The 23,171-nt window shown below is 37.8% G+C and overlaps 1 protein-coding gene across 8 annotated transcripts in view; it reads right to left on the bottom strand.

The window, feature by feature from the left end:
* Positions 1 to 23,171, bottom strand: part of NEB (nebulin) — a 118,804-nt gene that overhangs the window by 92,399 nt on the left and 3,234 nt on the right. For 7 of the 8 annotated variants that reach the window (XM_024752717.1, XM_024752718.1, XM_024752719.1 and 4 more), the window contains exons 3-16: positions 20,619 to 20,741; positions 18,431 to 18,634; positions 17,988 to 18,092; positions 16,357 to 16,464; positions 14,826 to 15,137; positions 14,300 to 14,503; positions 13,467 to 13,571; positions 10,017 to 10,124; positions 8,319 to 8,630; positions 7,315 to 7,518; positions 6,746 to 6,850; positions 5,680 to 5,787; positions 3,791 to 4,102; positions 644 to 847 (exon numbers count right to left, since the gene is read on the bottom strand). In XM_024752717.1, the coding sequence (XP_024608485.1) occupies positions 644 to 847; positions 3,791 to 4,102; positions 5,680 to 5,787; positions 6,746 to 6,850; positions 7,315 to 7,518; positions 8,319 to 8,630; positions 10,017 to 10,124; positions 13,467 to 13,571; positions 14,300 to 14,503; positions 14,826 to 15,137; positions 16,357 to 16,464; positions 17,988 to 18,092; positions 18,431 to 18,634; positions 20,619 to 20,741 (2,514 nt within the window). The remainder of the gene's footprint in view (positions 1 to 643; positions 848 to 3,790; positions 4,103 to 5,679; positions 5,788 to 6,745; positions 6,851 to 7,314; positions 7,519 to 8,318; positions 8,631 to 10,016; positions 10,125 to 13,466; positions 13,572 to 14,299; positions 14,504 to 14,825; positions 15,138 to 16,356; positions 16,465 to 17,987; positions 18,093 to 18,430; positions 18,635 to 20,618; positions 20,742 to 23,171) is intronic. The other variant, XM_024752724.1, reaches the window with a different exon arrangement.

The following is a 23,171-nucleotide window of genomic DNA, read 5'->3' as shown; positions in this document are numbered from 1 at the left end:
TCAGAAAAGTTCAATTCAATCTCAGCTGTGCATATTAAGGGCCTACCTGTTGGATAAAGAAATTAGCCGAGTATAAATAAACAGATTGCCAGCACTCTGGAGGGAAAAAGTGATCATCGATCTTGTACAATAAAAATGAAAGCAGCAATAACATCTCACTTTCCAAAGTGGGATTTCTACCACCTATGGTTTTGGAAGCAAGTAATTTGAGTTGTGCACTGGCACTGCTATGCACACTGTGTTTCCAAGACTTCTGAACAAAATGCAAAACGACTGTATATTTTTTTACAGGATGGATAAAGAGATGCTGATGCCTTGACTCTGCTCTGCCAAGCAGAATGTGCAGAGAAAAGTAATGCATTTGTGGATGTCTCTGGGTCACTGCTCAGAAGAGTGTATGCCTTACTGCAGAGAAATTGTCCTAGGCTGTACTTCCTCACCCACCCAGAGAATGAGGGGACACAGGGTTGGGAGACGCATGCAGGTCCAACTAGGATTCAAGCACATGCTCTGTTGAAGGCCTGCATGAGAATTAGGCCCATCACCTCTCCTTTCTCTGGAAATCCTCTAGGACATTTCTCACTTTATAAGCCCAGTCTGTGGAAGGTATGACACAGGCAACTGGCAAAAGCTGGAGACTCACCTTGCTCATGGTCAGGGCATTATTCTTTGCCAGGACAATCTCTGGGGTGTCTGTAATGCATGTGAACTTGAGCTGGTCTGCGGGCTGGCGGTACTTCCTGTCACTCAGGATTTCTCCTGCTCTCTTCACATTCTCGACCTCCACAGAACCAATGGGCACCCACCCAATGCCTCTCAGCCACTCAAGATCAGCCTTGTAAATAGCCTGAAAATGAAACAATGTCAAATATGTGCAGAAATTACCTCCACAGCCTGATGTCTAATCTTGATTTAGCATGGTGTATACAGATGGTGTATAATTCTGCATCTTGTGTAAATTTCAAGGAAGACACAGGACTGCCTTACTTTGGTGTAGAATGGCTAGTCCAGCACTTTGTCCCTGAAGGTAGTCAATGTTTGCTGTTTTAAAGACCTATGAAATCTCTAATAATATGTGACTTCATCAATGAAAAACCATTTTAAGGAAATTCCTGCCTGCCTCCTGATACAAAGTGTTTATTTTCTGATTTGATTGCCTATACCTCTTTGTATGGGAATAATTCTCTGTTAGAGTATAGTTTGTTCCTATCTCGTTGGGCAGGGGCCTTCACAGCCATTGTGCACCAAAAGAAAGGATGAACACTTCCACATGCTGAATCCACGTGTTTTCTCGGGACAACAAAAAGGGATCTTTTTTCAGATGATTCTATACTCATGTTTCTAAGCCAAAGAGTATATATATTTTTATTCTTACTTATCCTCAGTCCCTCTTCTTGTGTTGCAGTTCAAGTAAAAAAAAAAAAAAGATATTTTATCCTGCTTTCATGTTTCTTCTTTGAACTTAAATAAATTGGCTGAAGGAGAATTTTTCTCATAAGTAAGAGTAACAATTCTTTTTGTTTTTATGGCTTTTTGGGAAACTCTTTTTTACAATGCCACCACTTTTATCATTCTTCCAAAAGTGACTACTTGTCAGAGCCTGATCAAAAAACAAGGAGCTACTATACCAGTAAGGTAGTATTTGAGTCCCAAGGACAATCTACTGGCTGACAACAAAAATACTTAACGTATTTCTAAGGAGACACTGTTTTCAGCTTCTTAGAAAAATTGTCTTGATATATATAACTCATTCTTATATTTCCTTCCACAAGCTATAATAGATATTTTCTATAAGTTAAGTAGTCAGAAAAATGATAATGCAATAAATTCATTTGGAAAATCCGGTTGCATTAAATCAGGATTTCTTAACCTGGCATCAATGAACTTAGATAGAAAAAACATCTTTATTTTCATTAACCTCTAACTAAAACATAGCATTTCTTTTAGCTATAACTGTAAGCAACAGATTATGGTAGTATTAACACTACATGGAATTTTATCAGCAATAGAAGTCATAAATATTTTCATATTTTATTACAGTTGTTGCAGACATCTTGCATATTTATGTTCATCACTTCTTTGAAATTAAGCTAGTTTTACACCCACTGCTAGATCTTTTTATTTAATGTGTTAATAAAAAGCATATATATTACCTATAATTCAAAAAGACACATGCACCCCAATGTTCATTGCAGCACTATTTACAATAGCCAGGTCATGGAAGCAACCTAAATGCCCATCGACAAACGAATGGATAAAGAAGATGTGGTACATATATACAATGGAATATTACTCAGCCATAAAAAGGAACGAAATTGGGTCATTTGTTGAGATGTGGATGGATCTAGAGACTGTCATACAGAGTGAAGTTAAGTCAGAAAGAGAAAAATAAATATCGTATATTAATGCATATATGTGGAACCTAGAAAAATGGTACAGATGAACTGGTTTGCAGGGCAGAAACTGAGACACAGATGTAGAGAACAAACGTATGGACACCAATGGGAGAAAGTGGTGGGGGGTGGGGGTGTGTGTGATGAATTGGGCGATTGGGATTGACATGTACACACTGATGTGTATAAAATGGATGACTAATAAGAACCTGTTGTATAAAAAAAAAAATTAAACAAACAAAAGACCTAAAAATAGGAGTACCTATGACTCAGTAATTCCACTTCTGGGTATACATCCGAAAAAAACAAAAACACAAATTTGAAAAGATACAAGTACCCCAAAGTTCATATCAGTATTACTATAATTGCCAAGATATATAGAAGCAACCTAAGTGTCCATCGAGAGATGAATGGATAAAGAAGACGTTTATATATATACATAACGGGATACTACTCAGCCATAAAAAAGAATGAAATTTTGCCATTTGCAACAATTGGGATGGACTTGGAGGTATTATGCTAACTGAAATAAGACAGACAGGGAAAGACAAATACTGTATGATATTACTTACATGTGGAATCTAAAAAAACAATAAACTAGTGAATATAACAAAAAAGAAGGAGACTCCCAGATATAGAGAACTAGTGGTTACCAGTGGGGAGAGGGAAGGGGGGAGGGGAAAGATAGGAGGAGGGGATTAAGAGGTACAAATGATTATGTATAAAATTAGCTACAAGGGTATATTGTACAATGCAGGGAATAAAGCCAATATTTTATAATAACTATACGTGGAGTATAACCTTTAAAAATTGTGAATCACTATATCGTGCACCTGTGACATAATATTGTACATCAACTACACCTCAATAAAAAAGTATCACATATTTAGTTTAATTTTTTTCTCCTGATAATCTAATTTTATTTATTTTTAATTTATTTTTAATTTTTTATTATTTTTTTATTGAAGTATAGTTGATTTACAATATTGTGTTAGTTTCAGGTATACAGCAGTGATTCAGTTATATATATATATTCTTTTTCAGATTCTTTTCCATTATAGGTTATTATGATATGAATATAGTTCCCTGTGCTATACAGTAGGTCCTTGCTGTTTATCTATTTTATGTACAGTAGTGTGTATCTGTTAGTTCCAAACTCCTAATTTATCCCTCCCCTTGCTTAGTATAATATTTTGATAACCATATTTCGATGTAATCGGTTTCTTTTGAAACCTGTGTGTGTGTGTGTGTGTGTGTGTGTGTGTGTAATTTTATGCATCTCATGACGCTGTCCTGAGAAGTTATCCATAGGTTTCACCAGGCTGGCAAAAGATTCCACAGCACAAAAGTTAGAACCCCTTCTTGAAACCTTGCTAAAGAATATTAAACCCACTTACATCACTCTGAAGGTCATAGGCCTTCCGAGCCTGAATGACATCATTCTGATCAGGCAGACAGGTCCATTCATGAAGGGGTTTCTTATAGTCTACGTCGCTTACAAGGATCTGGGACTTCTTGGCCAGCACCACTCCCAGCATGTCCACTGGGCTATTGAACTTGGTCTTCCACTTCTCAAAGTCCTTCTTGTACTGCCGGTCACTCTGGATCTTGGCCATGTGGATGGACCACATCATCTTGGTGTCATCCTTAACATTTTGGGCCCCAATGTGGTGGCCAAGCTGTTTGCGGTAGCCTTCCTTGTACTTGTACTGAAAAAAGAATAGAGATATAAGTCTCATGATAAGGACAACTTATTTATATCACATTTCATAGTTTCATAGACACATTATTTCTTTTGATTTTCCCCACCACTAGTGTTAGGGAGAAAGTTTAATATTATCAACTCCATTTTATAAAATAGAAACCTGAAGCCTCCAGGAGTTAAGTGATTTGTTCAAGGTCACATCATAAGCAGGTAGCAGGGCTGAGACTAGAATGGAGAGCTTCTGACTCCTAATATTTTCCCCTTCCACTAAACTCTACTGCCTAGTTTACATTTGCTTAACAAGTAAAGATAAAACATCTTGTACGATTTAAAAGAGCATCTACTTAATTTAAAGACATGACTGTTTTTTCTAAAAATGTTTTGATATGATGAATATTTTAGAATATTTCCCTTGTAATCAGAATTTATGGTGAATTCCGTGGTCAAGGATACAGGCTACATTTAGAAAGTTTCACCAGGAAATACCTCCCTTATTTGCCGTCAATTTCATTGAACTTTCAACCATGAGAGAGTAATACCTTGGGTTAACACTCTATCTACTTTTAAAATTCAAGAATAATACTTTACGGTCCATTTTACCATGAGATGGTCACAGTGTGGGCTTCTCTAGGTTAACAGCCAGAAAAAGTTTTTATAATGGAAGGAATGAAGCATACGTCTAAGGTCTGGGACACTTCCAGAAGAAGGAAAGTCTGGATTTGGGTCTTAAGGAGCCCTGGTACAGAATGAGGGTACTGGACACCCTCAGGAGATGTTTCTCATGACACAGGAAGGACTAGAGAGGAGAGGAAAGTGAGTGCTGAGTAAAAGCTTTGCTTACTTCTCAACTTGTTCTTGTGTCCAGTTATGGGCATCTTGGTAGGAGAACTTCACTAAAGGTCAACAAAGGATTAAACAAAACTCTAAAATGTATGCATAATTAACATCTTCCCTTAATGCCAGAGTAAACGGATAGAAGTAGTAGGAAAGAGTTCACATTTATGCTGGCTGATTTACATGTGCTACCAACGTCTTTAACAACAATTTTTACAAACGTCTGGGTTATCAGCTGCTCAACTTCTGAGGCTCAAAAATATGAGCCCAGGGCTTCCCTGGTGGCGCAGTGGTTGAGAGTCTGCCTGCCGATGCAGGGGACACGGGTTTGTGCCCCGGTCCGGGAAGATCCCACATGCCGCAGAGCGGCTGGGCCCGTGAGCCATGGTCGCTGAGCCTGCGCGTCCGGAGCCTGTGCTCCGCAACGGGAGAGGCCACAATAGTGAGAGGCCCACGTACCGCAAAAAAACAAATAAAAAAAATAAAATAAAATAAAATATGAGCCCATTTTTAGTGTTCATAAGACACTTATTTTTAAAGAACATAACTCCATCTTTGACAGATTAGCAGGTATACTGGATGTAGTATCTTTTGTTTTCTTTGTTTTCACTTGCCATTTTGTACATGGGGGAGTCGTTAAAGGAAATTGAGACTTGCGGGCTAAATTTCTGGCAAGAAAAGCTGTAAAAGCTGCCATTTGTTAACATCTTTGAGTAAGAAATGCCTCTTCCAAAAACATCAACTTACATCACTAGCAATATTTCTTGATGCCTTGGCTGCTTGGATTGGAATGGCATCCACGCGCAAGTCATAGCCTTCCTTCTTTGACTCTTCCAAAGCAAGTTTATAAAGTTTCTGCAGAAAAAAAGAATTGATCAATCATTACTCCTTTCATAAAAAATGAAACTATTTATTACTAAGCTTTCTCTGTCCTCATTTAAACTACACAGAATTAAGTATCAGTATGAGTTTGTAGAAAACTTTCATAGGTGCTCAAGGATTTTAAGGCACATGGTTTAAACTTTGATGTTTTATTGATTAGTAAATCTAAAAAGTTTTTTGGGGAAATCAGCGTCAGGTTGCTAAAATTTTGTTTTGCCAAGCAAGCAAAACTGTAAAAAACAAAAACAAAAACCCAGCTATTTAGTGTCATGATCTTAATATAAAAGGAAGGCCATTTTTATGCCAAAGAAGGAGAAGGAATAAATACAGTATTTTTAAATTGAATATATTTGGATTTGTGAACAACTCAATGCGTTGTCCTTGTTTTCTCCCATTTTACCATGGATTATCATCACAGACCTTGATTGATCTGTGTAGACTAGGGTTTCAGAATCCTCACTCTGATGAAAATGTTGGTCCTGAAGGAGATGGCTAGGAAAATGCTTGCAAATAACATTAAATGGTAACCAGAACACAATGAAGTGGCAAAAGAATACACAGTACGGTAACTCACTGTTTTAACCTAGTGACTGCCTGCTAAATAGTTGTTGAATAAAATAATGACTTGATAAGCACACTGACCTGTAGTGGAAGGCTTAAAGAGTATATTCCCTATTGGGATACTCCCCCAAATCATTTCATTCTCTGGTATCATTTTCATAAAAGGCTAGTCTACTTTGTGGACCTACCACATAGACCAAAATTGAATCAAGGGAAAACTATCTCTTGAATCAAGGGAGAACTATCTCTTTTATTGACAATGTTGTTCTGGAGAATGCACAATAAATTAGTCAAAAGGTTTCACTAAGGATATTATTACAATAGTTCATTTCTGCCTTTCTCTTCATGATATGATCAGTAGTTTACTCACATCACTGTAGTTTATTCGGTTGAGTTTGGCTAGCATGATTTCTGGTGTATCAGGCATGACATGGATTGTTTTCTTGTCATTGTCCCAGGCTTCAGTATATAAGTGCTATGAAAAAAAAAATGAGAAAAATTATTTTGGAGTTCACAGACAGTTTTTCTTTTGATTATGTGCCAGTCACCTCTCTTCTGTACAAAGTAGAAATAACTAAAGTTGCATAAATTCCTACCTTTCATGTAGATAAATTACTATTTCCAAGAGTATTTAGCTCACTTTTTCATTGACTCAGAGTTTTTACTGTTTCTTATTAAAATTTTTTAACAGTTCTGAAAAGTATAATTGAGTTGCAGAATTTAATATCTATAATTGTGAAATAATTACAGCACATGGTATTTTTAACATCAGTTTACTATTCTGAAGTATTACTAAGTAACTATGGTGTTATAATGGGAAAATCATTTTAAAAGGTATTGTAAATCCTACAGGAATCTTTAAAATGTAGTAACATGTCAGAATTTTTACTTCATTCTATGGTAAATTCCTATACCCGATGGTGAGGAGTGAAGACTCACCTTACTCATGTTTATAGCGTTGTTCTTGGCCAGCACCTGCTCCAGGGAGTCAGTTATGCTGGTAAATTTCAGTGTGTCTGGACGCTGGCGGTAGATGTTATCACTCAGTATCTCTCCGGCCCTCTTGGCTTTAACTATTTCCACGGAGCCAATTGGAACCCAGCCAATGCCTTTCATCCATTCAAGGTCTGACTTATACAAATTCTTCAAATCAACCAACAAGAAACACTTTTATTAATTAATTGTTCAGATTCACAGTCACAAAATGGATCATATTAGAGAAACACAAAAGCACTGATGAACAGGTAAAGCTGCCATCACAATCACTCATTCAGAAGCATTATTGAATCCTGAGTACATTTTTTTCCTAAGCATTTTTTGGCACAGAGGATTGTACTAGGAATGATGAAAGATCTTTTTTGAAAAGTAAAAACACAGTCCTGCCCTTGAGGGTATTACAAGACTTTTTACACAAGAGCAGAGTTTCTTTAGCTTTGGAAAATGTGTTCTAATAGCTCCCCAAAAGACTGCATACTTAGACCAATGCTGTGTAAGTGTTGCAGTCACAAAAACTTTTGCCTTTTTTTTTTTAAAGGGAGAAGAGGTGAAATTCAACTATAGTTGTGAGTTTCAACACATAGTAATGTTAAGTTTTACAAATCACGCTCTTGATTTGCATTTTTAATTGAGATATAATTGACATATACTAGTTTCAGGTGTACAATATCATGATTCAGTATGTGTGTATATTGTGAAATGGTCACCATACCCACACTTTTTTTTTCTTATGATGGGAGATTTTTAAAAAACTCTTGCCTTTATTTTCATCTTCAAAATCACAAAATATAAAGTGTGTAATGCGGTGTTCTAGAGATAATAATATTAGATACATCCTAATTATTTTATTTTACTCTCAATAGGGCATGCTAACTGTATTATTATTATTGCACTAGTATTTATTATTTTTAACACTAGTATGCAGAAGCAGCATTGGGGGTACTCACATCACTCTGGAGGTCATAAGCTTTCCGAGCATGGATGACATCATTCTGGTCGGGCAGGCAGGTCCACTCATGCAGAGGATGTTTATAGTCCACATCACTGACCAAGGTCTGACATTTCTTGGCCAAAACAATACCAAGCGTGTCCACTGGGCTGCTGAACCTGGTCTTATATTTTTCAAACTCTTTCTTGTACTCACGGTCACTCTGCATTTTGGCAACGTGGAGGGACCACATCATCTTGGGGTCATCATGTATCATCCGGGCACCAATATGGTGACCCAACTGCTTACGGTAAGTTTCTTTGTATTTGTACTGAAAGAAAAGAACCCAGTAAATGAGGAGGAAGTGGCAAGGGCTGGTCCCAGTTGCTCTCTCTGTGGTGATGCTTTTCTATGAAATCCTCAAGACATCAGGGGAATTTCATCAAACATGGTGCTGTGATGCTACACACTGGGGCATGCTTTCACCCAAAAAAGAAGATACGGTGCTCATTTCCACACCTCTATAGAGAATAACTCCACATTGATTCCTTTATATTATGCTAGAAAATTAGGTGTTTTAATCACAAAAAAAGTGATTAAAAAGTGAACACTGGGCTTCCCTAGTGGCGCAGTGGTTGAGAGTCTGCCTGCTGATGCAGGGGACACAGGTTCGTGCCCTGGTCCGGGAGGATCCCACACGCCGCGGAGTGGCTGGCCACTGGGCCTGCGCGTCCAGAGCCTGTGCTCCGCGGCGGGAGAGTCCGCGACAGTGAGAGGCCCGCGTACCACAAAAAAAAACCCAAAACCAAAAACAAAAACGAAAACAAAGAGTGAACACTGAATGAACTCAATTACAGTGACAAGCAGTTTCTCAGAAGTTGGTCATGTGAGTGAACCCAAGTGAGAACATATTGGAGGGAGTTGTTTACATGGCTCATTAATTTTCTTTTTTTTAAGGCATTCTGAGAAATAATTTGTCCTCTGCACAAATAAACTGGAAGGAGTAGTTTTAAAATGGATAATTTTTGTTGATAATGAGCATAGCGTTTCAGTTTTGCAAGACGAAAAAGTTCTGGATGCCTGTTGTACAATAGCGTAAATATACTTAATTCTACTAGACTATATACTGAAAATGGTAAAGATAGTGAATTTTGTTATGTATTTTTATTATGATTTAAAAGAAAAACCTAACAAAATGGACAATTTTGCTACTCTTAATATTTACTCTTAATATTTAAGTTGTCCAGGAACCTGATGTATTAATTTTTAGGGTAAAGGAATGTTGATTTTTGTGGGCCCCATAGCAGAGACGTTTAACTTTTTTGCTATCCTATGTCCTTCCTCAAGTCATGGGGAACTCAGTTAAGCCTGCTTCTTTATTGGCATCTTTGCCTTGAGTGTAGCCTGAGGAGAGCTCATGAGGTTTCATAAGTAGCTCAACATACGTCCATTTAACTTTGACCAAGGCACTCAGTCTTACTAAGCAAAGACCAAAAGATGAGCAACAAAGAAACTATATCCCAGTGTGTCTCTATGAAACTTGTAATCTTGGGCAGGTTACCTACTGTCTCAAAGCCTCAATTTATCTGCCTGTGCAATGAAGGCAGTTAAGATGGATGATGACTACAGAGACTTCCAGCTGTGTCCCAAGAGTGTGATTCCCTATGCAGGTGGCTGGCCTGTTGGTAACAAACGTAAGGATGTGATCAACTCTTACATCACTGGCAATATCCCGGGAGGCCTTGGCAGCCACGATGGGAATGGCGTCACTTCTTAAGTCATAGCCTTCTTTCTTGGCTTCTTCCATGGCCTGGCGATAGAGGTTCTGAAGGAAGAAGTAGTAGCTTTTAGATACAGTGCTCACTTTCACCCTAAAAATGTATTTCTGTCAAAGGAAGACTACTTTTGGATGCAGAACAACACTAGTATGTTTAGTCTTAAATAAATTAAAAAAAAATCTCTTTCTTCCTTTTACTTCCTACATATACAAGCTATTTATTTAACTTGAAATTTTACTTTCAGCAGGTCTAACACAACTTTTCCTTGGATAAATCCTTCTAGATTTTACACATTAAGTCATTAACTCTGAAATGTGCTTGGATGGCTCAGCACTTATTCTTTTCATGAAATAACCAAGAAATGACTTTATTTAACTGCAAATTTGAATTAGGACCAATTTTACTAGCAGAGAATATGATTATATAACAACAACACTACCACCATGAGCATGTACCTGTATTCAAACAGTGCTAAACGGAGGATAATCCATTGTTTCTGAACATCTTTGTTAATATTGATTTGCTCTCTATTCATTTTGTCGATTGCCAGAAATTGCTAGCAGACAGAGGGATAGCAGATACCAGATATTTATGAGACAAAAGGACAAAATTGATGAAATTATAATAATTTCTTTATGAATTGGGACATACCCACTGTTCAGTTTCTGTGGCAGGACAGATGCACACAGAAGGTGGAACACAGGTATTCCATGGGAACACAGCTTGAAAACCATGGCATTAAACAAATCATCTATACCAGTAGTATTCAGTCTTTTTTGCTTGTGAACCATTACAAGAATTTAGTGCTTTGTTATTAATAATTTTTAAATGACTTTACAGTCTGAGAAGGATGTCATTAAATGTTTTTAATGTAGATTATTAACGTGTGACAATTCACATTTTTTTCATGTTGAGATTTTTACAAGGTAAGGCTAAAGTAAATAAGAATAAATTTAATGTATTTGAGATAAAGTCCCAAGGGCATTTGTTCTTCTTAAAAATTTCTAGGGACTTCCCTGGTGGTTCAGTGGTTAAGAATCCACCTGCCGATGCAGGGGACATGGGTTTGAGCCCTGGTCCAGGAAGATCCCACATGCCGCGGAGCAAATAAGCCCTGTGCGCCACAACTACTGAGCCTACGCTCTAGAGCCTGTGAGCCACAACTACTGAGTCCATGTGCCACAACTACGGAAGCCCTCATGCCTAGAGCTTGTGCTCTGCAACAAGAGAAGCCACTGCAATGAGAAGCCCTCACGCTGCAACAAAGAATAGCCCTTGCTCACTGCAACTAGAGAAAGCCTGTGCACAGCAATGAAGACCCAATGCAGCCACAAATAAATAAATTAATTAAAAAAAATGTCCAGGAAGATCCCACATGCCGCGGAGCAAATAAGCCCTGTGCGCCACAACTACTGAGCCTACGCTCTAGAGCCTGTGAGCCACAACTACTGAGTCCATGTGCCACAACTACGGAAGCCCTCATGCCTAGAGCTTGTGCTCTGCAACAAGAGAAGCCACTGCAATGAGAAGCCCTCACGCTGCAACAAAGAATAGCCCTTGCTCACTGCAACTAGAGAAAGCCTGTGCACAGCAATGAAGACCCAATGCAGCCACAAATAAATTAATTAATTAAAAAAATTTTTCTAGAAATATTCATTTTGTAACTAGAGTCAAATACTCTTATACTTTATACTTTTCCTTTGAAGAATAAATTCTCAAGTTTATCCTTATGTATAAGTGGGAAAAAATGTGCTTGAATCATCTTCCAGCTTCAGGCCAAACAAAATTTTTTCATTCTTTCAACATTAGAAAAAGATGCAGGGCTTCAAAGAAAACAATTTTATTATCATCAAGGCTACGTTTTAAAGAATGTTTGGTACGTTATTTATCCAAGAGAACTAGAATAGGTAGATGAGAGTTTAAGAGAAAAAAAATGAGATATAGTTACTTTGTTTTGTTAAACTTTACTGAGCTAAGTATGGAATGAAGGTACCATTGGTAACGGGTTGAGAAGAAATTCAGGTGGGCTGTTTTGAAATCTAATCTTCAGGAGACAGTCTTTAGGGAATTAACATAATCATGCAATTTTAAAGAAATAAATCCAGATGAAAATTTTAGAAATTAAAAAAATAGCCCAATTTCCTCTCAGCAGTCTGAAAAGAAAATACCCTACCTCATCTGACCTAATTTTAACAAAAGGGAGAGGCTTAAAAGCATTATCCCTTTGGGATAGAAACTAACTTCATCTGCCTAGGGTGAGGCAGAATGTCTGGGAAAAGATAGTCCAACAGAGAAGCCCTGTGGCCAAGAGAAAAATCGTTCATTCAAAAATGACTGAAGCCAAGGTCAATCAAATCCTCGTGATCAGGCTTGTCCTTGGGTCTGTTTTATAACGCTAGACAAAAGGAAATCGTCTCCTCTTCATTTCACTTGTCATGCCTCTTCTTTAGGGCTACATTATGATAGGCAAAAGTAATTAATGGGTAAAATAATAATATGGTCAAGTCTTGAAAATGAGTATTTAAAATTTCCAATATTCTCAAACTAAAGGGAAGTCTGCCTTTTTTTTGTTTAATGAAGACACAAAACAACATGTAAGAAATCAATATTCATCTTGAATGAACCAGATAATTCTTGACTTTGGCAAGAACAATTGGGCAAGAAGCTTTTTCTGCGGCAGTATTTCTATTCTGCAAAGATTTGTGATGACAAGTTTAGTGGGGCTGGAGATAGTAAGTAAAAAAAAATGTTTTTTTAATTGTCCTCAGGCAATTTTGAGATGGATGAATTTAAGAATTCTTATTTCAGTTCTTATAAATAAACTGAAGTCATTTTGAGCATATTAAATAAATCTAATCTTCACAGTGACTTGAGTGTAAAGGGAAGAAATTAAAGTTTATTAAGCAGCTACTGTATGCCAGGCTCTACACTGGGCATATTATATATACTACCCCATTTAGCCACCACAAAAATTCTTTGATAGACATTTTAATCTCATTTTACAGATGAGGTAACTAAAGAAAAACTCATAGAACAAATTTTGAAGTAAATACTAATCTGATAAATAGCAATAATTATTTTTTAATTAAAATTACAATATGATTCTATCATTAATAGTTGACTTTGAGAGTTTCCCCCCCACTCCTGACATGGAGATATTTTTGTATTTATCCATTTCCCTATGTATTTTTTTAATTGAAGTATAGCTGATTTACAATGTTATGTTAATTTTTTCTGTAACTATTCTTGAATATAATGATACATATATTCAGGGTAGGTTATGGCAAAAATAAATAAATAATTGGTCAACATGAGAATTAAATCCATAATTCTGACCTTTCTACTACATCAGCAAAATAACGTGGCCAGGTCAAAACAAATGGTCTTACCTCACTATAATTTATTTTATTTTGTCTCGCCAACATAATTTCAGGTGTATCAGGCATCACGTGGATTTGGGTCTTGTCTTTGTCCCAGGCTTCTGTGTATAAGCGCTGTGAAGGATAAAAAGGTTAATGAATTAGAACAACAATGTTTGCTGTAAACAGAGGTTTCCAACTTAGAGATCATGACAAAGTTGAAAGCCAGCCTTCTGACTATCTGGGCTGTCTGCTGTATATTAACATTCTTCAATCTCTTTGATGTTACAAGATATTATTGTCACTAAATATAAGTGTAGACTAAGATATGAAAAGAAAATGTGTGTGTGTTTCATTACAAGATCACCTCCACTCCAATTAAATTAAAAGCAAGTATTTTCCAAGCATGTATACATGTCCATATGTACTGAGGCTGTATCAACAAATTCTTCCCATGATTTTGTCTGTTTGTCTGTTTATTAACTGCAAATTTACCTGGATATGCCATCTCTAGATTTCTTTTTGATAAAGGTTATGAAGATTTGCACCTGACTTGTTTGTTCTATACTTACTTAGATAAGTACCCAACGAGAAAGGAACCTTGATACCAAACATGTATAACTGTTATAGACTTAAAACAATTTAAACACCAAACAGCTGTCCTACTCCTAACTCTATTTCACAAGAGATGTCAAAGCAGAAATTCCCACATATACTTGGGGAATCCTAATACAGAACTCAATCAAATCACCATACACAGGATGGCAACTAGATAAAACAAACAAAAGGACTAACTTAATTAGTAATAGATATTCTCAAGGACATACAGCCCTGTTTTATGTTCCCCCACATTGGGGGCTCACCTTGTTCATGTTGATGGCATTGTTCTTGGCCAGCACCTGTTCCAGAGAATCAGCCACACTGGTAAACTTCAGCTTGTCTGGACTCTGGCGGTAGATGTTGTCACTCAGTATCTCTGCAGCTCTCTTGCACTTGACCACATCCACAGACCCAATGGGGACCCAGCCAATGCCTCTCATCCACTGGAGATCTGATTTATAAATGTTCTGGTGAGATCAAACACAAAAGCAAGGATTACTGAAGCTGTTAGGACTCTTGATTTCAAAAATGAATGAAAAGGACTGGAAAAAGTGGATAGGCAAACTTCATGTCTATGTCTTTTAAAATATGAAGCCCAATTGGATATAGTTCATGGTATTATGTTCTCTCTAAAAGAAAAGTAAGGCACAGTAAATTAAAGGTGGAGAGGAAAAAACGTTATTTTTTTTCTGAGGGCTTTACCTAATCCTAGGCCATTATCTGCATATTACTATGTATTATCATCATAAGCATGGTCAACAGTGGTGTTTAATGGGTCTCAGTACTCACGTCGCTCTGGAGGTCATAGGCCTGCCGAGCGTGTATGACGTCATTCTGGTCGGGCAGGCAGGTCCACTGGTGCAGGTAGTTCTTGTAGTCCGCGTCACTGACCAAGGTCTGGCACTTCTTGGCCTGCACCACCCCCAGCATGTCCACTGGGCTGCTGAACTTGGTCTTCCACTTCTCAAAGTCCTTCTTGTACTCCCTGTCACTCTGGATCTTGGCCACATGCATGGACCACATCATCTTGGGGTCATCTTTGATGTCGCGGGCTCCAATGTGGTGGCCAAGCTGCTTGCGGTAACCATCTTTGTATTTATACTGAAATAACAGTAGTCATTTTAAAAATAAAAATTAATGAAAAGGGCTAAAAGTCTTATTAATATAAAACTTCATTACTTTAAAATTGGTAATTCTTGCAGAGAAATAAATCATCTGAATATCAACTTATCTCCTCATCCTAAACTCTGATGAGACTTCACAGCAGTACTCTAATGGGGAGCAGGCCAAACTTCATAGTTCTATGCTTTGCAGACACTAAGTCTCTGGAAATAAAGGCAGCAGCACTTTTCAGAAAATCAGTTGGAGTTGTAAAACTGCCGTTTTTTAAATCTTTTTGGGGCCAGTGAAATCATTAACCCAGAAGTTTTACACATGATTTTTAGAACAACTCCTGAGTTCAGAGGAAACTTTTCACTCCCCTGCCCATCCCGCCTCTCCCAAATCTGGCTCTGCTAACTTTCACAGGACTCCTGAAATAGACTGGCTTGCGTTTCCATCCTGTATACCGGCTCTACTGGACACCAAATTTGGGTGAGGTCTGTTGGGATTCCGTGAGGAGAAAAAACGGATTATACAACTACAAGAAAGTGTTTTGTTGTTGGCGATGGTAAGAGCTGACTCTGGATTAGCTTCTCTCCACTTCAGGCAACAAAATTACACAAATCCTAGCATATATTTACTGAAGTCTGAATTCTCTACCAAAGGAACTTCTTTCGGAGACAGTGGAAAGAGAAATCAGGCTATTTTGTTGGTTTTGGTTGTTATAAAACTTTTTTTTTCTTTTTTCATTTAAAAAGAACTCAAAGGAAGCACTTAAGGCAATTTTTCAAAGAAAGGGTTGGCAAGAATCCAGAGCAGGTTTGGGGAAGGGTGAATTTTCCTGAACCTGGCTGTACCAGATCTTTTTCTTATGCTGAACCAATACACGTACCCAAGCTTTTTCCCCAACTCTTCTGTCATTTTCTTATTTCTATGTGCTCAAAATATGCAGATGAATGCCTTATAGTTACAGATATAAACAAATGTAGATTCAAATTCCATTTTTTAACTGAAGTTTAGGATACCCCCTCTGCATATGGGACCTGAATATTAAAATCTTTTGGAGTTAAATTATTAAAGCTCTTTTGAAATGAAAAACATTTCATTTAAAGCACAGTAAATGTGCTTTAACTGGCACCAGGATGTATCTTGCTGTTGTAATACTGATTCTGCTCCACCCCCATCCAGCCACGTACATATGTGGAGTGTTGGTACTCACATCACTGATGATGTCCCTGGAGGCCTTGGCTGCCACGATCGGGATGGCATCGCTTCGCAAGTCATAGCCTTTCTTCTTTGCTTCTTCATTGGCGAGTTTATACAGAGCCTATAGAAGCAAAGTCAGACTTAAAGCAAAGTTTTGATAGCAACAATTTGGAGTCTAACAGGTGACATATCACAAAATTTTAAAAAGGATAGGCTCCAGAAACAATCTAACTTTCTAGCAATATTGGGAAGTAAATAAATTATATTTTACCGAAAAAAACTATGTAGCATTAGAAACAAATGAAATATATCAATGAGCATTAACATAGATTGATAGAGTAATCTATTATTTATATCATTATAGATTAATATATATAATATGTAGATTATATGATACATTATGCATATCAATATAATATAATGTTAATGTTAATATAATCTATGTTAATGTTAATGTAATATAGATTGATAGGCAAAGCATCAATCTATATGTATTTCTAAATGAAAAAATTGCAGAACAATGTGTTTAATATTATTCATTTGTATATAAAATATATATTTATATACTTTTACCTAGTTCTTTATCACTTAAACATTTTTGAAAATCATGTAATATCTTATGAGGTTTAAAAAAACAAATGAGAAAAAAATTAAAGTACAATTTAAAACATAGTTAACTTGACTATAATCACAACTTTATGATTCTAATTTTTGGCTGGATCATATTAGTAAAACATTCAACTATAAAACTGCATTTTACTTAAAAAAAATAGTAATCAGTATTGTTAATGGAGAGCACTTTTTCCCCATGCCTGAGGTTCTCTTTCTATAAAAGGAGCTCGATTATTTCATCTCTGCCCCTTTACTCTCTTTACCCTGGAGAGGTGCAGTGATTTCCTGATGTATCTAATTGGTAGGGATGGGATAGCAGGGCATGCCCAGCTCAGCTCTGACCTCCTCCCTCTAGGAACATGCCCAGTGCCCTCCTCTGCTTCTCTGTGCGAAGCAGGACTCTCCCCTGAGGGAGGTAGAGCTGACTGTCCTGCTCCAGTGTGGCCTGTGCCTGGATGGGGAACCTAATTCTGGGGTTCACTTAGCAGGTTTGTTTGGCTCTTATACAAATGTGTCCTTGAACCTAACTTTAGTAGTAAGAGATGTGAGATTTTGACTTCTAGTTCCACTCCTTTGTTTTACTTCTCAATTTTATTCAGGATCCAGGTGGGAAAGAGGTGCATATTATTAGAGGTCCCCTTGGTAGGGTTGCCAGATTTAGCAAATAAAAAGATAGCATGCCCAGCTGAACTTGAATTTCAGATAAATAACAAACAATGGTTTCATATAAATAATGAGCTAGTATTATATCTGGTTATCCTACGCCTTGGAAATGCCAAAAATACTCCTCAGTTCCACTGACCCACACTGGTAAAGACCACAAATGGAAAAGATAATGTGACTTCAGTTTGCCCCTGGAATCCTATAGCGTATGATATTCAACCCACAGATGAAAGGTTGGATGGGCTGAGTGTTCCTATCGCAGAGTTGCACGTACCATGATAGCTGAGGTCCGAGAATATCCACAAAAGTGTAGAAAACTAACAATAACAACAACAAAACAAGCGTGGTCCCCCAGGATTTTGCCCCTACCTCACTGTAGTTGAGCTTGTTCTGCCTCGCCAACGTGATCTCCGGGGTATCAGGCATTATATGAATTTGAGTCTTGTCTTTGTCCCAGGCCTCTGTGTATAAGTGCTATCAAAGAATATGTTGATAGAAAACCATTTGAAAAAAAAAAAAGAAAACCATTTGAAATAGGAATTACAAAAAGCCAATTAAAGCAGGAATGTTACTGATCTAATTAGGAAAATAAACCACACTAGGATTTAAGGTATTCAGCTGGAGGTTTGTCTTAATGATAGTTATCAGGGTTACAACTGGGGATAATAGAAAGTACTTAGAGGATTTCAAGTACATCATTTAGGAGATAAACGTGACCCCACACCTGCATGGATAATTTTAACTCTACTAGTCACTAAAGTCTAAAAACCTCTTTTGACATCTTGAAGAAGCTTGAGGCAGCTGGGGCTCACCTTGCTCATGTTGATGGCATTGTTCTTGGCCAGCACCTGTTCCAGAGAATCAGCCACACTGGTAAACTTCAGCTTGTCTGGACTCTGGCGGTAGATGTTGTCACTCAGTATCTCTGCAGCTCTCTTGCATTTGACCACATCCACAGACCCAATGGGGACCCAGCCAATGCCCCTCAGCCACTGGAGATCAGACTTGTAAACATTCTGTGAGGAGGAAAAAGGCAGGAACTCTTCAGTAAGACTGAAAGATTTAGGGTCAAGGTGCAAATAGAATTGATAGTAAAGTACAATTCTGGTTGTTGCTCTTGTTGGTTTCATAGAAAACTGGCTCCCTGTGTTAGGCAGACTAACAGAGGAAGTATGTTCAAAAACGACCCAAAAATGTAACCAAAAAATGATAGAATATTTCAGGTTGTTAGGACAGGAGGAATCCAAATGAATATCTTCTGTCAGCCAGTTCAGTGGATGTTCACTGCTCGTGTGCACAGGAAAAGAATGCCAGCCCAAAGTGAGAGAAACCACACATATGTCGACCTACAGGCTGTCAGTAAATAAATATTAGGTCCAGTCAAATGAAACACTCTGCAGCCATTAAAAGCCACATTTTAAAGAATATCAGTGATTGGTAGAAATGTCATTAATGTAACAATAACGAAAAAATAGCACATAAAACAATCTGTATATAAATTACATGAGCAGGAGTGGGCTTTTTCAGTGGTTGGATTACGTTGGATTCTTACTGCTTTCTGTGTATTTTTTCTTATATTTCAAAATATCTGTAAAGCTCTTGGTTTCACAACAAAAAAGAGAAGTTAAAATATAATAATGACATAGAACCTCTGAAGCCCTGAGGCAGACCTTTGACTACTTCAACACTGTCCAAGATTCAGGACAATAAATGACCATCTTATTGGCCCAGAACCCGTCTCTTCCCCACCAAATCCTCAGGCTGCGAAGCACAGACTCCTTTCCAGAATTGTCTTTCCATATCTTTATTTAACACTTTAAGTCATTTTTTCTGCTAAAGACTTTTGTGTACTTATTAGGCATTCATAACTACTTCACAACGGTGGCATCGGACCTTTGCCCAGGTCATTTGAAGGATTTTACCTGTAACGGCAGTTAAGTAGAGCATACAGACAGCTATTTTACTGTCTAGACTAAAAGCCTATTGGAACTGCCTTATGCTGACTAGTTATTGCCCCTTAAATAACAACAGCAAGAATGAAAACAATAACATTTTACACCTCTGGAGTGCTTCTTAACTTTCGAATGCTTCCCATATTATTAAGACTGTGTCACCGTGAGAAGGAGGTGATCTCAAAAAGGCACTTGACAAATAGACAGAGGCAAGCAGTCTGTCAATGCTGTCATTCTATGGGTGACATTAACCGTTTTTAACTACCTTTCAGATGCAGGCAAAGCCTTTCTTTGCAAAACACAGGGTTCTGCATGTTGTGGAAAGCTACAGAACAAATGTGGGAGTTTCCACAGGTAGGCTGTACAATTTCTAGGAACAGCCATTTAATGTATAATTATGGTTAATTCATGTTATTCTCCAAAGTCCTCTAATGCTTAATAATTCCTTTAAACGTCTATAAAATATATGCTGCAGGAAATGTGCTTGTCACACCCAGATTTGAGATGCTGCCTCTGTTTCTAATAGGTACCGGTTCTGTCATTACCACATGACCTCTCCACAAAGAGAGCTGTGCTGAGAGGACAAAGTGTCAATGAAATGACCCAACAGCTTCCAGACACAGTGACTTCTTTTAATTCATAAGAGTAACAATTAGTGTTGTAACAGTATTCTGCTAATGATAACCTCATTTGTTTTGCAAGGAAGCTAAAAACAAATTTATGAGTAATTTTTAAAAATAAAAATGTGTTATTTCTTTCCCCCTTAAAAGAATAAAATAAAACGTCTTCCTGTGTTGGACCCTGAATTCTAACACTGCTTAATTCCAGTCTTATTTTTATAAGGCTAGGTCCAGTTGGTAAACTTCACTTCCTTATAAAGCCTAGTAATGTATCCACAATAAAGCAATAAAACCATACTCTGATTCAAATCTCATTCAATGAACAAGAAATCCTAGTTTGAGTAGGCCTGTGGGTTGTTTACAAAGGATAACGTTCATATGCTTCAAGTTATTTCCGCACACAGCCCTGTTACGGACGCGGTACTCACGTCGCTCTGGAGGTCATAGGCCTGCCGAGCGTGCATGACGTCATTTTGGTCAGGCAGGCAGGTCCACTGGTGCAGGTAGTTCTTGTAGTCTATGTCACTGACCAAGGCCTGGCACTTCTTGGCCTGCACCACCCCCAGCATGTCCACTGGGCTGCTGAACTTGGTCTTCCACTTCTCAAAGTCCTTCTTGTACTCCCTGTCACTCTGGATCTTGGCCACATGCATGGACCACATCATCTTCGGGTCATCTTTCACGTCCCGGGCTCCAATGTGATGGCCAAGCTGCTTGCGGTAACCATCTTTGTATTTGTACTGAGATGAAAATGCACAAATTAGATTTTTATTTTAAGCCCGTAGAGGTCACAAGCCTGTACAAAATCATCTTGCTTATATCACTGTTGTACGTTGACTTTTGCTAATAAGCACTAACTCAAGGAAATATCCTACCTTTCCCCTAGAAGCTTATAGAGGTAATAAAATAGAAGGAATTCATATAATTGTAGTGTATACCCCAAATCACCTATGGCCTGGTAACAAGGAATAGTTCTGGGGGCAGCAAATGCACACAGCGGAGAGGTCATGTGGACCAAGGGACTTGGAGAAATGGGTTAGGCACTAAAAGTACATCAGAAAAGAGATGCACTTGGTGACAAGATGTGTTTAATAAGTAGTAAAATGCGTGTCTGGCTCCTTTGAGGATGAAGTCAAGGTCAAGGACTACTTGCAGTAGCAACAGAAGAGAATTTCCTGTTTCATACTGGATTCAGGCATTCAGTGGTGGTGGCAAATTTTGGCATCATTTTGGAAACTGGTTATACTAGGGAAGCTGACCTAGCAGCCAAGTTGCTTAGAGCATGCTCCTAATGAAGTCACGGGTTCTCATCTCTCATGGACCAACAGTGTTGTTATTATTCCATGTCCAAAGACGTTGTCCTGGAATCTGAGCCAATTATCCAAAATACATGCTTCTAGTCTCAAAGATAACTGAGTGAGAAAGTATAAACGAGTCAGCAGAGGCAATATAGTACAGTGGGAAGGAATGAGGTTGATTGGAGTTTCAACTCCATCACCTACTAAGAGTTTGATTTTAGACAAGTTGCTTAAGCAACCCATAAAACAGGGATAATCACAATCTTACATCCTAGGGTAATTATGAAAAATAAGTGACATAATGCATGTAACATTCTTAGCACAGATTTCTCAACACTTCTTGGTTATTATTATTTTGTTATATATTATTACTGGTATAAATCCATTTGTAGGAAAGGTACAACATACGTAAACTAAAGTGAGTCACTAATATGATCTTCCAAAATAAAGGGCAGCGTATTACCATATTCCCAAATAGTGGGTCTTGATTTTTAGAGCAGTGGTCTGTTCCTCAAGAATTCCCTGAGGTACCAGGAAGGGAAGATGGTTTTATTCTGGGAGTCACAAGCCACAAGCCAGGAGCTAGTGTTAAGGGTGCAAGTTTGGGCTAGTCTGGCACTGATCAACTGCCTTCTTTACATGATTTTACAAGGGCGAATTGTAATGGCAAGTGTCATATGCATTATTTGAATATTGTATATTAAAATGCTATATAAAGCTAGGTCCTGATTCTCACTGGGAGAACTTCAGTTTATGAGTCACACTTTCTATAAGCACTGTGACAATTTTTATATAAGCATCTCCAAGCCTGCAGCTACACTCTAACAAATTCCACATGAATGGATCTTTCTCTGTTCTTGGTGGATCCGCTTTCACTGAAGATACTGTGACTTAGTGGTTATAAAACTTTTTTGTAAACATCAAATTTTTCATTTCCCTCAAAACCAGGTTTTTGAAAAACCCTACACAAATACATCAGGATGTATTTCCAAAGGGACAGGAAAATTCTTTTAGAAGATTTAGTTCAGTGAAAATGTCACTTCAGACTGACCACATACTAGGAGCAAAACTGACAACTCACATCACTGATGATGTCCCTGGAGGCCTTGGCTGCCACAATCGGTATGGCATCACTTCGCAAGTCGTAGCCTTTCTTCTTTGCTTCTTCGTTGGCGAGTTTATACAGACTCTAAATTGGGGCAAAAAACAAAATCAGTTACATGTTGACGTTCATATCCAAAAACGACAGACGACTAAAATAATTCACCAAGTTCTACACGGGTAGGTGCCTGTAATAATGTCACTTTTGAGAGTTCTAAGCTTTCTGCGTTTTTGGCTGCAGTTGAGACTTAAACATGATACCTATATGGAATATGGCACCTTTGCTTTTTATTTTAAAACTTATGTTACATTAACCATATACAGATATTATTCATGGTTTTAAAACTTTTAGTTACAACAATGAATCCGTTTTGGAAAGAACTGGAAAAATTAAGCTGAAACTCATGGGCCTAAGGTGGCAAAATGTGGACAGAAGGGAAACTCATTTGATCCACATTTATTCTGCACTGACTCTGTGCCATGACTGTGCTTGGTACTTGGGAAACAAAGATGAATATGAGGCCTCTCCCATCTTCAGGGTTTCTGGGAGAACTGATGGAAAGACTGATAACCTGCAGAACA

The sequence above is a fragment of the Neophocaena asiaeorientalis genome, unplaced genomic scaffold, assembly GCF_003031525.2.
Source record: "Neophocaena asiaeorientalis asiaeorientalis breed wild unplaced genomic scaffold, Neophocaena_asiaeorientalis_V1.1 scaffold868, whole genome shotgun sequence".
Lineage (NCBI taxonomy): Eukaryota > Metazoa > Chordata > Mammalia > Artiodactyla > Phocoenidae > Neophocaena > Neophocaena asiaeorientalis.
This window is presented reverse-complemented; position numbering and strand designations above follow the sequence as displayed.